At 36.9% G+C, this 15,541-nt stretch overlaps 1 protein-coding gene across 9 annotated transcripts in view; it reads right to left on the reverse strand.

Annotated features, from left to right (window-relative positions):
- Positions 1–637: 637 nt before the first annotated feature.
- The window catches only part of Arhgap24 (Rho GTPase activating protein 24), a 473,771-nt gene continuing 458,867 nt past the window's right edge, over positions 638–15,541 (reverse strand). For all 9 annotated transcript variants that reach the window (XM_074041831.1, XM_074041829.1, XM_074041830.1 and 6 more), the window contains 2 exons: positions 3,275–4,352; positions 638–1,392 (listed from right to left, as the gene is read on the reverse strand). In XM_074041831.1, coding sequence (XP_073897932.1) covers positions 1,149–1,392; positions 3,275–4,352 — 1,322 coding nt within the window. In that variant the 3' untranslated portion in view covers positions 638–1,148. The remainder of the gene's footprint in view (positions 1,393–3,274; positions 4,353–15,541) is intronic.

Genomic DNA, 15,541 nt, shown 5'->3' on the forward strand with positions numbered 1-15,541 from the left:
GATAGTTTGCTTCTTCCAAACTTTTCTCCTACTACTCCTGGTTCCCTTTTCCCCTCATCTTGCTGTACACTGCTCTTGCCAGCTGTGATGCAGAGGGAATCCCAGAAGACAAAAGCTGGGTGAGAGAAAGATGTCACATTATGACATGCACTCTAGTGGTTTCACTAGACACAGTAACACCATTCTGTTGCTGGCATTTAAAGTGCCATTGTTGGGTGACAGGGGACAAGTCTCAGTGAGGGAAGAGATGCTCCCATGGGGAATGGTTTAGCAAGCATTGTTTCTACCTTCCAACTAGCAGAGAGAATTCCTTCAATAGCATTGAGCGGTTATATAGTCAATTCAGAGTAATTCAAGATAGGACTGGTTGAACACCATTCTTTACCTCTTTCCCGCTGTGTTGTGTATCCTGCAAGGGGACACACATCTGTGGGGCTGGCAAGGCAGACACTGGGCTTGAGAAGGGGACTTTCTTACACAGCCTTATTGTTCCTGTGCCAAATCAACTCACAGTGCCAAGGGAGAAATTTAAAGAGTAGTTCAAAGGTATCTGGTGGTTCTACTGTATTTTATAAAACTTTTGACATTTCTCTTTTTGGTCATGGAAAGATCTATTGGCACAAACAGCACAGCCACAAAGTATTCTTTTGATTTTAATAGCTCATCTTATATATATTTATATATATATTTATATTTCTTCTTATCTTCATTTCCTCAGCAAAAAGGGAAATAAAAATATTGATCTATAAAATAAGCAGATGATAACACAATGCCAAAAATAGCTATGTTAAGTGCAAGGGTGAAGCTTGAAAGCAAGCTAAATTGCAACAACATATTGATTTAACATTTAAATACAAGACTTGCAATAAAATAATTCTTGATATATGCTTCATACTTTTAGCTTACTTTTTTAAAAACTACTCTATATACACATATCCAGTTGTAACACTTGACAGTAGCATTATGGGGCATGATACAACTTTGGCACACACTGCAGGTATGGGTAGTTAATGTCTATAAATGATACTCCTTTACCAGGTAGAGCTCTGTACAGCCAGGTGACCGGCCACCTGATCCCACATTGTTTCCCCCCAGAATCCCCAGAGTCCTTCTCAGAGCTGTCGGGGACAGCAGCAGAGAAAGAAGGCTCACTGGATCCATATTGTGTTTCCTCTCTCGGTTCTCCTGGGTTCCACTGTCAGCTCTCCAAATGTGGAAAAGAACTGCTCCATTTCCTTCTGTAGCATGTCATTCCTTTTCTCGGCATCTTCTTTTGCTCGCTCAGCATTTCGCATCTTGATTTCTATCATCGTGAACTTTTTCCTTTCTTGATCCAGTTCATCATGGAGACTCATCATTTCTGTCTCCAAAGTCAAATTTCGCTGTTCTAAGCTACAGAGGAAAGGGGCAGGGAATAAGAGATAAACTGATTTTATTCACTTGAAATGCAAGAGGGACACAAATATTTTCTTAACTTTTCCAAAATACTCAGGGAAATTAGTGAAGCAAGATTGATTGACTAAAAAGGTTTGTTTTTTTGTGGTATTAACTTACTATTTACAAACATGACTTACTATCATTTTGTAAAAGGCCTTAAGGCATCTCTCAGAATTGCTTAGTTGTCACTCAGTGGTGAATGAGTGAATGACAGCACAGAGAAGACAAAGACTCAAGTAGTACAGCACAGAAGAGGCAGAAGCAAGAGACAGCCAAGCCCAGAAAGCTTCCAGGATGGGAGCTTTTTCTTACTTAACCTCCTGTCATTCACTATTATAAAGAAAGCAATCAAATGGCATTTTCCTTCAGTGAAGCTTACAAAAAATTCTTTCCAAGGAAGTAATTTTTTCCATCTCCTAAATAGCAATTTTGTTGGTATTCACTTTGCCATATGCTATCTTTTGGTTGGAAATTGATAAATGGATGAGAAACATAATAATATATATATGTTATGCATATATATATATAGAGAGAGAAAGAGACAGAAACAGAAAAGAGACAGAGAAAAAAAGAAGAAAAAAGAGGAGCAGGAGGAGAAGGGAGGAGGAAGAGGAAGAAGAGGAGGAGGAGGAAGCTAAAAAAGAAGAGGAAGAGGAAGAAGAAGAAGAAGAAGGAGAAGAAGAAGAAAAGACAATGACGATAATGACTGTGGAGTCTGGAGGCAAGGAAGCAGTTGAAGCAGCACAAATTATTGAGGATTCTAGTACAGTATTCAGGAAAACTTGAACCTGGGGCCACCTGATCCCCATCTCTGCCTCTCCTAGTGAGCATTCTTTCCCCTACATTACATGCTAACAACATAAAAAGAATCTGTTTGTAATGTCTTTGACCACGGCAGGGTTTGGGGATTTTCAAGTCTCTAGTCCAAGGCTATATTTCTGAGTCCTGGGCTCCATTATCAGTGTGGCATCTGATATCCAGGACACTATGATCACAGAACATTCAGCAGATGTCCCTTAACTTACCCAGACTGCTTCCATGAGGAAGTTGCTAAGTAAACATCTACTTTGACCATCTCACGAAAAGATGTAGATCGATGTGAGATTTTAGCCTAACTTATTCCTTGTATTATATAGCTCACACCCCAATAAAGCTACAGTCCCTTGTTCATTTTAATACATTTCATGTTATCTCTTCTGAAAAAACAACTTCCATTCATTTGAATATTCAGAGTAAAAGTCAAAGATAGAAAAATGATCCTGCAAGGCCCCATGTCACTTTGCACTTGTCACCTCTCCGAGCTTTTCTGAATCTTCAGGGTCTGAAACTGACCCTGGAAGATAGATGCTGTCTTAGAATTTAGGGATTCAAAGCATTAAAATGAAAGGTGTGTTTACTTTTTAAATTTTTATTGCTGCATTTACTTTTTTAACCCTGTTTTTTACCCTTTCCTTGTAATTAGCAGGCTCCTTATTCTTCACTCATCTCCTTACAACCCCTCTCTTTTGAGCCTTCTTATATAGATCCATATATTTAATAAAAATTGAAGATAACATTATTGAACACCTATTTTGTGCCAGGGACAAGGCTCAATGACATCTCAGAAGTATTTGAGGTAGATACTCTAGTATTTGAATTTTTCCCGTTAGGAAGAACTGAGGATCACAGACTATACTAATTTCCCCAAAGTCCTACAGCTTGCAAATGAAAAGTGAGGACTTGAACTCAGGTTTCCCTGACTTTGAAGACAGCATCTTTAGCTCCTTCTGAGACTCTGTCCTACAGTAGGAGGCTCTTGTCTTCTCACTGGCAGTTATGACCTTGAGAATTTCCTCACCTCTTTATCCTGGACTCGTACTCTATCTTCTGTTTGGTCATTTCCTGTTTCAGGCTGGAAACTAAACTATGCAATGCACTGTGGTTGCTGGTGTTGTTACCAACAAAAGTTTCACTGTTGTCACTGCTGCTGGTGGCACGACTACTTCGGCCTCCTACACTCCTTCGGTCACTTTTGTTTTCATAGTCCCCAGGGTGGGAAAGGTCATCCTGGGGAGGCCCATCCAAGATGGGATCCTCAAAGTTTCCACCATAAAAGTCTTGCTCTGGGCAGGTGGTGGTGGAGGAGCGACAGGAGGTGGAGTTTTCAGGGAGGGAGATTTCACATGAGGAAGTGGACCAGGTGGCACTGTCCACGCTCTGTTTGTCATCCAGGTTCATCATGGAGAACTGTTGGTGGACGTTATCATAAGTGGAGAGCCTATTGTGCTGGCCTGACTCTCCAGTTGGCTCCTTCTGCTTATTATCTCTCAGGGTGACATAGCCGTTGGGTAGCCAGCTCATGCTTCGACCATTCACGGGGTTCCCAAGTGTATCAGTGTTCAAAATGCCCATGCGTACTGTTCCATTCTGGACACTGTGTGTACCCATTTTGGTTCCAGTACCCTTCAGAGAAGAGGTCCTTCTGGCTTGTAGGCTCCCATTGGGGGTGGTCTGAGTTTTTTCTAGGCCTTCTGCATTGCTACTGCTGAAAGACCCATTGGTGACAATCCCACTACCCTTATTGAAGGCTGGGTTCTTTTTAACCATGAGAGGAGGGCTCCTGGAGACATCCAGCTTGTGAACACTATTCCTTGGACTGTTGGTTTTGCTGCCTGATAGAGCTGGAGGGGATCCATCATCCATGCTGTTTCTCTGGGGAGACTCTGATTTGTCCCAAGAGCACCTCCTGCCAGGGCTGTCCTTGGTGTTATTGTTGTCCTTGTTCTGTATTTGACCTATGGTGGCTTTCTTCTGAATTTCATTGTTGTTGTTGCTCACTCCATCTTGGGGCTTGCTTTGCAGCTCTGCATCTTTGGGGAAGAGGCGATCATGTTTACTGATCATCATTGACATCAACTGCTGGACCACCACAGTGCCTGGAATTTTATAAGAAATAAAGTAGTATAAGTGAGACAGTTTTGATTTCTTTCCTATTTTGAATGTACTAAAGAAACATGTTTAGGAGAAATTCAGTAGAAGTTAAAATTTCTTGAGCATTTACTCAGTGCTGTGAATTGGGGTAAGCACTTTATTTTTGTAGTTTGGTGAGATTTTAAAACAAATGTATGAATATAAACTGTTATTGTCACAACAGTTTAAAGAGTAAATAAACTTACCAAGGTCACAAAACTGTTAAGGGCCAGACTCGAGGTGAACTCGGACTAATCTAGTTCCAAAGATTGGGCTCTTAACCATTATACGACATTTACTGCAAGTTTGACATTTAATTATGAGAAATCTTTCTTAGGAAGAGATCACTTTGACCTTTGATCTGATAATTGCCTTGAATCAGCAATATACTTTAGTTGTATCTTTAAACAGAATCCTAAATAACCTATGATGGAAACATGGTATGTCTTTCTCATATAAGAAGATAAAGAAGTCCCATGACTCATTTACTATTCAAAAGCTTTAGGGCATTTTAAGTGACATCAACCAGAACAGTAACAGACATCACAAAAATCCTCTTCTGCATAAAAACACTAACAAAATTTTTCAGAATTCTAGAAGTTAACTAACTAATGAATGGAAGCAATGTGGAGAGTGTTTATTCAAGAAAATGGGCCCAATCTCAATAAGAGCCACAAGCTATGTGGTGTTTTAACTTGCTGTTCATCCGCCTTTCCTTCCCTAGCTTTGCAGCTTGAAAACCACCAGCTCAAAGTCACAATGAAAACCAGTTCAGGGCAACCCCTGAACTTGGCAGAGCAGCACTTGCACTCCTGCAAAGTCTCATTCCCAAAGAACTATCATTATTTCACCTCTCTGGTGGTTTCCTGGAAGACCCTATTCACAAGGTTTGTTATGTGGCCTGACTAGGAGCTTGCCCACATGAACAACTTTTTCTTCAGGAGAATTCATGAAAAATACTGAGAGGCTCAATTATCTTTAGCATCATGACTACCTGAAGCAATGGGTAACAGTTGAAACAAACAATAAACTAACCAAAAGCTTAAAAGGAAAACCATGGAAATGAGATTTCTAGGTGGGGGTTTAAATGGTTTGATATAGTCTTGGGAATCCAGAAAATGACGATGATACTTAGCTATGCGTGCATGCTCAGCAAAGAACTTAGATGTCCCTGTCCCTGAGCTCTCATCTCTGGGTGACCTTGAGGCTCTGCACAAGCAGGAGTTGTAATCTGCTTAGCTGAGTATTGATTTGATGCAAAACGCACACATAAGTCCTTAGTAGAGACAGGGAAACTTATTGACTCCAGGCATTTAAGGAAATTTCTACCTAATCATTAGCTATCAACAAAACAACCTAAGCAGAGATGTCAATGGCCACACATAACTGAAAATATAGACTTTAAAGAAGTAGTTCAGAAAAGATACTAAATAAACAATGACACAGAAACAACAGCGTCTAAGGATAGGGGAATTTAATATCCAGGGATCCCACATATGGTTAAAAATGCCCAGTTTTCAATACTGGGCATTGCATGAGACATGCAAAGAATAAAATACAGCCCTCACATACAGAAAAAAAGAGCTGACTCTAAGGAACCTCAGACCTTAGTATTAAATCAGTTATTTAAAATGTTTCCAAGGCACCTGCACATCCATGTCTATTACAACATTATTCACAATAGCCAAGATCTGGCAACAGCCAGGATGCCTCATAACTGATGAATGGAGTAAGAAAATGTAGTATTTATATATTAATGAAATTTTGTCATTTCCAGGTAAATGGATGGAACTGGGGAACATCACCTTAAGTGGAATTAGCCAGGTTTAGAAAGTCAAAGGTCACATGTTTTTTCTCAAATGTGGAATATCGATCCAACACAAATACAAGAAATGTTACATCTACATAGGCATATATACCGAATATGTATCCAAAAGTGGGACTGTGAGACCAAGGGAGGAAGAAAAGCAGGAAAGAAAGACGGGGAAAAAGTACATCATATCTGTGTAGGAACAAGACACAAAGAAATACAAGATAGGGGGAAAAGGGTGAGGATGTGCAGTGGAGGGGTCACAGTGACTTAAGCACAAAACATGTATGGGTATAACACCAAGGAAAAAATCCTAGTGACCAGTGAACAGACACCTAAACAACAAAGGACAAGAATGAAAACTAGGTCAGGTTAAGAGGAGGTCACTAACACGAGAGGGAAGGTAAAAGAAGGAAGTAAAGAAGGTGAATATGGTTCATGTACTTTCTATACAAGAATGAAAATAGAACTTTTAAACCCATTGAAAGCACTAAAAGAAGGGGACTAAAGTAGAAAGGAGAAAAATGCAGGGGATAAACCAATTCAGGATATAATACATATAAACATGGAAATATCATAATGAAATCCCCTGTATAGCTATCTGAAGCAAACAAAAATGTCTTTTTCAAAAATGGAAGACAGGAAAGTTAAAACAGGTCTTATCTGGGGGTTGGTACCAGTAGGCTGGGAGAGGGTGTAAGGAAGGGTGTAGGAGATGAATATGGTGGAAATATTAAGTACTCATGTGTGAAAATGGAAATGAGACCTGCTGAAATTGTTCTAAGAATAGTTTCTTAGAGAAGGAAGGTGGATAAAGGAGAATGATGCTGGGGGTGAATGATAATTAAAAAAAAAACATAAAATGTGACCAAAGGCTGGAAGTGTGGCTTGAGTAGTAGGCATGTGACTACCAAGTGCAAACCCCTGAGTTCAAACCCCAGTACTGTTAAATAAATAATATGTGTACAAATAACTAAAGGAAACCATATCTAGAAAAATCAAATGAAAGTGAGAATAATGTCTCACACAATATAGACTATCAAAAAAGAACAGGAAGTATAAAAAGGAACCAAATAAACTGTCTAAATTGAAAAGTACAATAACTGATAAGAACACAAACTGGTAGAGCACATCATCGACAGATTTGAATAAGTAAAAGACAGAATCAGCATATCTGAAGATATGCCAATTAAGGTTATCCAGCCTGAGGAGCAGAAAGAAAAAATAATGAAGGGAAGTGAATAGAACCTCAGAAATCTGTGGGACACAGATATACCAGCATGCATGGTGTCCAAAAGGGAGAGGAAAAAGAGAAATGAACAGAAAGAATATTTCAGGGAATAGTAACTGGAAACTCCCTAAGTTGATATGAAACATGGACACACCCCCACACACATCCAATGAGCTCAACAAATTCTAAGCAATGTAAATGCAAAAAGATCCATACTTTGACACATCTAGTTAAATTGTCTTAGGTGGAAGACAGAAAATCCTAGGAACATCAACAAAAGTGACTCATTTACAAGAGATTCTCACTGAGATGAGCAGCTGATACTAGAAGGCAATGCAAAGGAATTTTTCAAAATTTCAAATATAAAGAAGAAATGAAGAAATTCTGAGACAGACAAAAATAAAGAATTTGTCACTTAGCAAGCCTGCTCTAAAAGAACTATAAAAGTTTCAGGAAATTTTAATGAAAGAGAATGCCTTCAAGAAAGGCAAAAGTAACTCAGGTAATATTGTGTAGAGGAGTTGATCTTTTATTAAAAGAGGTAATTAAAAAAACATTTGATTCAACAGGTTCTGTGACTTACCAGCAAAAATTTCAAAAAAAACATCTTCACAGGTTCCTCTTTGATATCAACTTGAGCTCCCATCCTCTAACACTGGGTACACAACTAGGCATCTTGACCAGTTTCTCAAGCTGCAGTCCACAACCCTCTAAGGTGCTTATTCAGTGTTAATTTTGCTCATGTATCCACAAGAAAGCAGCATGGGTAACTCACAAATGTGTCTTTATTGTTTTAACTTGATCTGAATCAATTGGGCATAGATGTATAAGTAACCAAGGTAAAATTTAATACTTGGTCTTTTTATTCCAAATTATGCATTTGTCCTAATATTCCAGCTGCTAGAATTTCAAACTGTAGTAGTAAGTAAACTTGACATAGTTCCAGATAGGAACTATATATAAGGCAGCAATCTAGGGAATCACCATCAAATATCACAGAGTTTAGGAGAAAAAAACCTAATGAAATTAATTTTATCCTATCTATATATGTATCATTCCTCTTTCGTTATCTTTGACTTTTTTTATCATATTTTCAAGGCAATGAATCTGATGAAAAGATTTTAGAGCAGCTAAAATGGCCTCAACACTGTATTCATTGATGCCATTGTGTATTTCATGCTATTTTACTATTTGCCCATGTGGCAGACACACTTTCAAAGGCTCATAGCTTTCATTATATATGACTCTGCCCAGTATCTAGGGAAAATGAATCTTTTCCTCACCACTGGAATATTCACATTTGAAGCATCAGTACTTTCCACGGTAGCTATGAGCTCTTTGAAGCATTTAATTCATTGAACCGCAACATTCCCAAAGTCTCCATGATGAGTTTGTGGACAGCCATGATGAAGTGTATCTGCCACAATTACAGAGTAATTGCAGGGCCCACCAGATTTAGAGCTCTTTTTCTTGTATGTTGGGAGGCTTTGCTTTCATCTGGTCTCTGGGATAACAAATGGTAATAGTCCCTTGCTAAGGGAGTTTTACAAACTCATGTGGTAATAACAATGATATGTGCATGGCACTGTGTGACATCTTTTTGCCCTTTTTCTTCCCTCCTCTCTGTCATTTTCTTCCTTAGAATGCAATGGGAGCCATTAAACACGAATAATGAGGTCAGAGTGCTTGTAATCACCAGCCCATTAAGCAGAGCCCAAGCAGATTCTGGAACTCCTCTGTGCTACATGATCCTGCAATTCCATCCTGTCTCATATTATTTTATATAGGTTGAATTTAAATGCCATGTTATAAACACTTTTCTTCATAAACATTGACTAAGAATTTAATTTTACTTTAAAAGTAGGCATATATGTGCAACACTGTATGCATTATATAGGTATTTATAAATGAGCAACATTCTATACAATACAGTTTCAGTTTGTATTTTTGCAGGAAATAACCTGCACATGGGTCATTTTGCATGGCTGATGACATCTGTCAAGTTGTACATAGTCCTGGAAAAAAACACCTAATTATAATATAGAAAAGCTTCCTTGTGCCCCATTGTAGGTTCATCTCCTACCTCTACATCCTGCCTACAGAAACCAATAATATGATTTCCATGACTATAGTTTTGCCCTAGAGTTTTTTCCTTACAGTTTTTCTAGAATTTCATATAAATTGAATTATATGGTGTGTATTCTTTTGTGTCTAGGCATTTCTTCACTTCATGTAATACCTTTGATATTTACTCATATTTTTACATGGATCAGTAGTTCATTCTTTTTATGGCTAGATAGTGTTCCATTCTACAGATGTGCTATAATTTGTTTATTAATCAACTAGTTGATGGAAAATTGCTCTATTTTCAGTTTGGGGCTATAATGAATTAAGTTGATATGAATATTTGAGTATAACTCTTGGATGAACATATTTCATTTTTTCTTGATTTAACAAATTGTTCTGCTATGTTCTGTTATGATTAGTGTATATTTAAGTTTTTAAGAACTTGCCTAATTTTTTATATGGCTAGAATATTTTGTATTTCTACCAGCCAGACTTGATATTTTCAGTATTAATTTTATACATCGTAGGGGATGTGTAGTGGAATGTCATTATGGTTTAAATTTTCATTTCCCTAATAATCAAAGATGATGAGTTGCTTTTCATGTGTTATTTCCTGTCTATCTTCTGTGATGATGTGTCCATTTCAAAACTTTGGATAATTTTTTCATTGGATTGACTGCCTTATGTTGCATAGGTTCTTCATATATTCTTAAAACAAGTTCTTTAATCAGATATGTGATTTGCAAATATATTGTCATCTCTGTGGTTTGCTCCTTGATTATCTTTTAAAAAGTTTCAATTTTGATCAAATCTAAATTATCAAATTTTTTTCATAATTAGAGTTTTTTAAAGTAGAAGAGAATTCTAAAATTAAGAGGACTTATTTATTGCTTTATTTTTGGTGGTACTTGGGTTTGAACTCAAGGCTATGTACTTGTTAGATAAGCGTCCTTATCTAACACTTGAGTCAAGCCCCAGCCCCCAAGTCAGAAGATTTATAGGAAAAAAAACTGAAGCAAAGTCTCCATGTTTTTCAATAGAATTCATATCAGTGGACTATAAATAGGAGATAGTCAAGAATAATGTTTATTCACTTTAAACATCTATCAAAATGAGAAAAAATGGTAAAGGTAATTATTAAGAATTCATAGATATTTAAGTTTTATGTACCAACCTGTGTAGTTTTTACTTTGGCCTGTTTTTGAAATTACAATGAAAACACATGATGGGGTACAAAGTTTTTACATATACTAAACTTACAGTTAACTAAATTAATGCTGCATGTATCTATTATATCTCAAGTTATTTTAATCTCAGTATATTTACTTGAATTGCAATGTTTTAAACATAAGATTGGGGTGAATGACTAGGAGGCATAAATACAAGTACAAATAGAACCTGAACTATGTCGAAGTGAGGGAGTGGCAATATCTACTGTCAATCTGGTTTCTGCTTCTCTTCCCACAGTGAACCCCCAGAGCTGCCAGAGTTACTTTGCTGAAATAAAAATGCTATCTTAACACTCTCTTACTTAATAATGACCAAATATTTTTGAATACAGAATGGTCAATAAGACCTTGAAAATATATTGAGATATTTCCAACTATTCTTCCACCAGTCTTCTCTGTATGTCCTGATATCACTGACCTCACCATATGTCTAATGCACAGTGTGTTTTGTTATTAAGGACAAAATGTTTTTGTTCCCTCAAATTCAAATGTTAAGCATCCATGACTCCAATGTGATGGTATTAGGAGTTAGGAAGTTGATTAGGTTATGAGGGTGGAACACTCACAAATGAGATTAGTGCCCTAATAAAAGGGACCTCAGAGAGCTCCCTCCCCTCTGTCATTTGAGGATACAGTAAGAAGACAGCTCTTGGATAACCAGGAAAGAGTCCTTGCCAAACATTGAATCTGTGGGTGCCTTTATCTCGGACTAGAAGGATGAGAAATAAATTTGTGTTGTTAATAAGCTACTCAGTCCATGGTATTCTATAATTGTGACCAAAATGTACTAAAACATGCATCTTTTACCTATGGTCTTATCTTTCTGTGGTAGAATGACTACTTAAATATCCCTTTATCTGTGAAGCTTTCCTGAACTCTAAGAGAAAGGCCTTTATCTACTATTTGTCATTACAACTCTTTTATACATCATGTATATATTTAATACTATTTTATAATAAAATGTTTACATGTTAAAAACTCCAACTGAACTATAAGCTTAAGAAAAAACTTTTTCTCATTCATCTTTGAATTCCCAGGCTTACAGCTGAGCACTCGCACAAATGAGTTGATAAATGAATACTTACTGAATGAATAAATGGAAGAAAAATAGTTTTAAAGGTTTTGTTGAAGAGTAAGTTCTACAACCACATATGGCTATTCATTCAAACTAGGGAATTTACAATGTTTTAATCAGGAAAATTAAACATAGTCTTGAATCATAAATAAAATACAAGTACTAAGACATACAATAGTCCATTATACTAAAACGTGGATGGTATAGGAAATGATGCCTTTAGTGACTGATAACAGAGTAACTGGCTCAAAAGAATTTTATATGGCAGTTGGTTCAGAAGATATGAATATAGAACATTATTTTTTATCTGATTAGTATATTTATAGCATTTATATTCTCAGTCAAAAATTAAGCTGCATGGACTAGCAATTAGAATAGAAAATTTGAAGAGGCAAGTGACTGGGCATCCTCCATCTGAAACCAACCAGACAACCAAAAATCTAATGATGAAGCCAAGGAACAGACTTCTCCCTTTAAGCACATCCTTGGGAGACTGGCATGGTAGGCCACTGTAGCTTGATAACATTTAGCCCACTAAAAATAACAGAGTACTTTAAAACAACTTTATGTGCATTGAAAATGCAGTCAGATTTATTGCTTTTTCTAGACACCATTATAAGCATTAACTTGTTTTTAACTGTTTTTGGATGTAAGAATAATGTGTCTTTAAATACTGGCTCATGCTGAGAATGGGTCAGGTACTGGCTGAGTGGTTTCTGTGATCTGTGAGGGCTCTTGAACATGTGGTTACTGTGAGTGAGTCCCCCAGAACCCTACAACTGTGAGTTAAATGAAACAACTGAACTTCTTTGGAATTGAGGGCTATCACGACCCTCAATAAATTATGGGATTATTTTGCTGCTCCATTTCCTTTTACTCTTAAAAAAAAAAACTATTTGTCTACTTGTGCACTGATGTCTTATGCAATTACCACCATACTTAGAGAAAACTTATTAACAAAAGGAAGGTTCTTCTAAAACTGCAACAAAACTCCTAGGAAATATTTACAACAAAACTAGGTGACCAGAAATCCCCCAAACCCTGGAAGAGGGGGGTTGATGAAGACAAATTCCTGTTACCTATATGGTGTCAGAATCTTTGTGGAAGACAGGAGTAGGATGTGAAGGGGACTATGATGGGCCAGGAAATAGAAAACTCCAAAGGATGACACAGGTTTTTTACTGGAAAAGCAGAAGGTTGTTTCAGGAACAGCAGTAGACTTTGGAAAGAATTGTGCTTAATCCAATGGAGATGAATTATCAGAAGTTCTGAAGGCATCAGCATCATCTAGCCTCTGAACTCTCAACACTGATCAGCCAGGCTGCCCTTCTACACAGGGCTCCACATGGTGTGAAAACTTCTAGGACTGGGAATTGAGAAGGTTTAGGAGAACAGACAAAATTCTGCCAATTAACAGAAGGAAGGAATCAAAGCCAGGACATCTCAGAAAGCAAGCTGCCAGTGTTGATTCCTATATGAGAAAACAGATGTAGCACTGTGAAGTCAGAAAAGTTAATCTGAATGGAACTTTCATGGAGGGATGACTGTGTGACAACACACCATGTGAAAATGCACTGAGGTATGCTAATTTCCAAATGCTGACATTTAATTCTACAATGTCAAAGATTCATTTGTTAATATCAACACTGATCTCACTGGAAAAGTTGCTAAGTATTAGGAAGCTGTTAAACTGAAGCTGTTAGATACAACTTTTATATAAGAGATCAAATTTTATCAGTGACAACAAATTCTTGATATGAGAGGTAAACTTAATACATTTTTGAGAATGTGTCTACCAAGTGCTCAAGTCTGGATAACCATAGTTTGTCAGTTGTTTCTTCAAGTAAATGTGGAATTTTCTGAAAAGCAGTACTGCTTCTGACTCCCACTCTTACACAAATATAGCTAATCACCGTATTCTTTTAAAAGCAATATTCAGCAGAAGTGCTTTAGATATAGAGCTCTTTACTTCACTGGAATATTAATGCGTGATTTCAGGATAGAAATTGCATAAAATTAACTTTTTTACTATTCCCCAAGAGCATTCTTAAGCAAAACTGGCAATTCTGTTCCTTATTCATGACTGTCTGCAGTGAAGAACATGATTCTAGAGGAGTTTGCCATCATTGCCTTGATTTACTCTAAGGTATGAATTGTTTTGCCCATTGTTGCTTCTGAACAGTGAGTGGAAATGCCAACTCAGTGAAAGGTTAAACTCCACCTTAGTGTTATTATGAAAATATGTGTGAACCCATGGACTATCTGAATGCATCTCAGAGGTCCTCAGGGATCTGTGGACCAAATGCTGAGAGTCACTAGGGTGGAGAAACATCAGTGAAGGCTGGTTACACTGGTGGAGAGGCTCAAGTGGTAGAGTACCTGCCTAGCAAGTGTGAGGTCCTGAGTTCAAGCCCCAGTACTGCCAAAAAAAAATGAAGGCTGATTTTGAGTATATGTGTGTGTGTGTGTGTATCACACACACAAACACCCATCTAAATGAAGACTAAAAGGGACAGAATACAGTATATAATGGTATATACTCTGCCAATGTAAATATTAAAAGAATGAAAGGAGGATTAGAAGAACATATGTAAACTTCCTAAAAATGTTTGAACTAATCATACTGGTATTTGTAGAACTAGTATTGTTATGAAACTATTGTGTTGGTGTCGAGGTATTGAGCAAATGATTAATCATGAGATATTCTGATCCTGTTATCTTCATTGTCATTGAGGACCAGGAATTTTTTGAAGACAGATGATAAAACTTTAATAGAGAAAAGAATACACCAAAACCATGTAGTCATAATTTTGAATTTTAAGTGTAACATAAACTTTTGATATACCTTTATGTTATGTGTATAGTATATTATACATTTGTGTCAACTAGTTCTGTACACTGAAAAGGTAAAACAATGAATGAAACAGTAGCAACAAATATTATTGGTACTTAGATTTTGCCTTGAAATATCATTTTCCCATGAAAAGAAATCAGGATCTTTTGGAACCTGGCCAATTCCAGAGTTGGGGCAGGAAATGTATCACAAGCTTGGGAAATGTCATCATATTAACGTTATCTCAAGCTGCTAAGCATATGTGCTAAGAAGGCAACTTGAAGAGGCTTCCATTGGTCAAGGACGGAACAATATGAATTCCAATTAAACACAATAATTTCAACGCATTGACCCATCAGGTCTATTTCAGTAGAGTTCATAGTGATATTTTTAATATGTCTTTATGATAATATTTATAATAAGTAGTATGCACTTTTAAAGGATGTTAAAATTTGATTTAACTATTTAAAAAACTTTTGTAAGTAAAGGGAAAGACTAAAGCAGCATTTAACAGTATGATTCTAGCATGAGGTACCCAGAACAGGCAAATTTTTAAAGATAGACTGTAGAATGGTGATTGCCCAGAACAGGTGGAAAAGGAAATGGGAAGTTAGTTTAATGGCTACAGAATTTCAGTTTTCCAAGATAAAAAGATGGATGACAGTGGTGGTTGTGCTGCCATATGAATGCATTTAGCACCACTGAACTGTGTACTTAGAGATAGCTGAAATGATAAGTTTTATATTACGTGTACTTTCCACACAAAATGACAAAATTATAGATTAGAGTATTGCCATTTAAACTGTCAAGGAATTAATAATTTTAGGAGATGTGTTAAATTTACAAAAGAGAGATAAACATTACAAAATTCCTGGTTTAAGAGCACACGACACACTATAATCATACTGAG

The sequence above is a fragment of the Castor canadensis genome, chromosome 9, assembly GCF_047511655.1.
Source record: "Castor canadensis chromosome 9, mCasCan1.hap1v2, whole genome shotgun sequence".
Classification (NCBI taxonomy): Eukaryota; Metazoa; Chordata; class Mammalia; order Rodentia; family Castoridae; genus Castor; species Castor canadensis.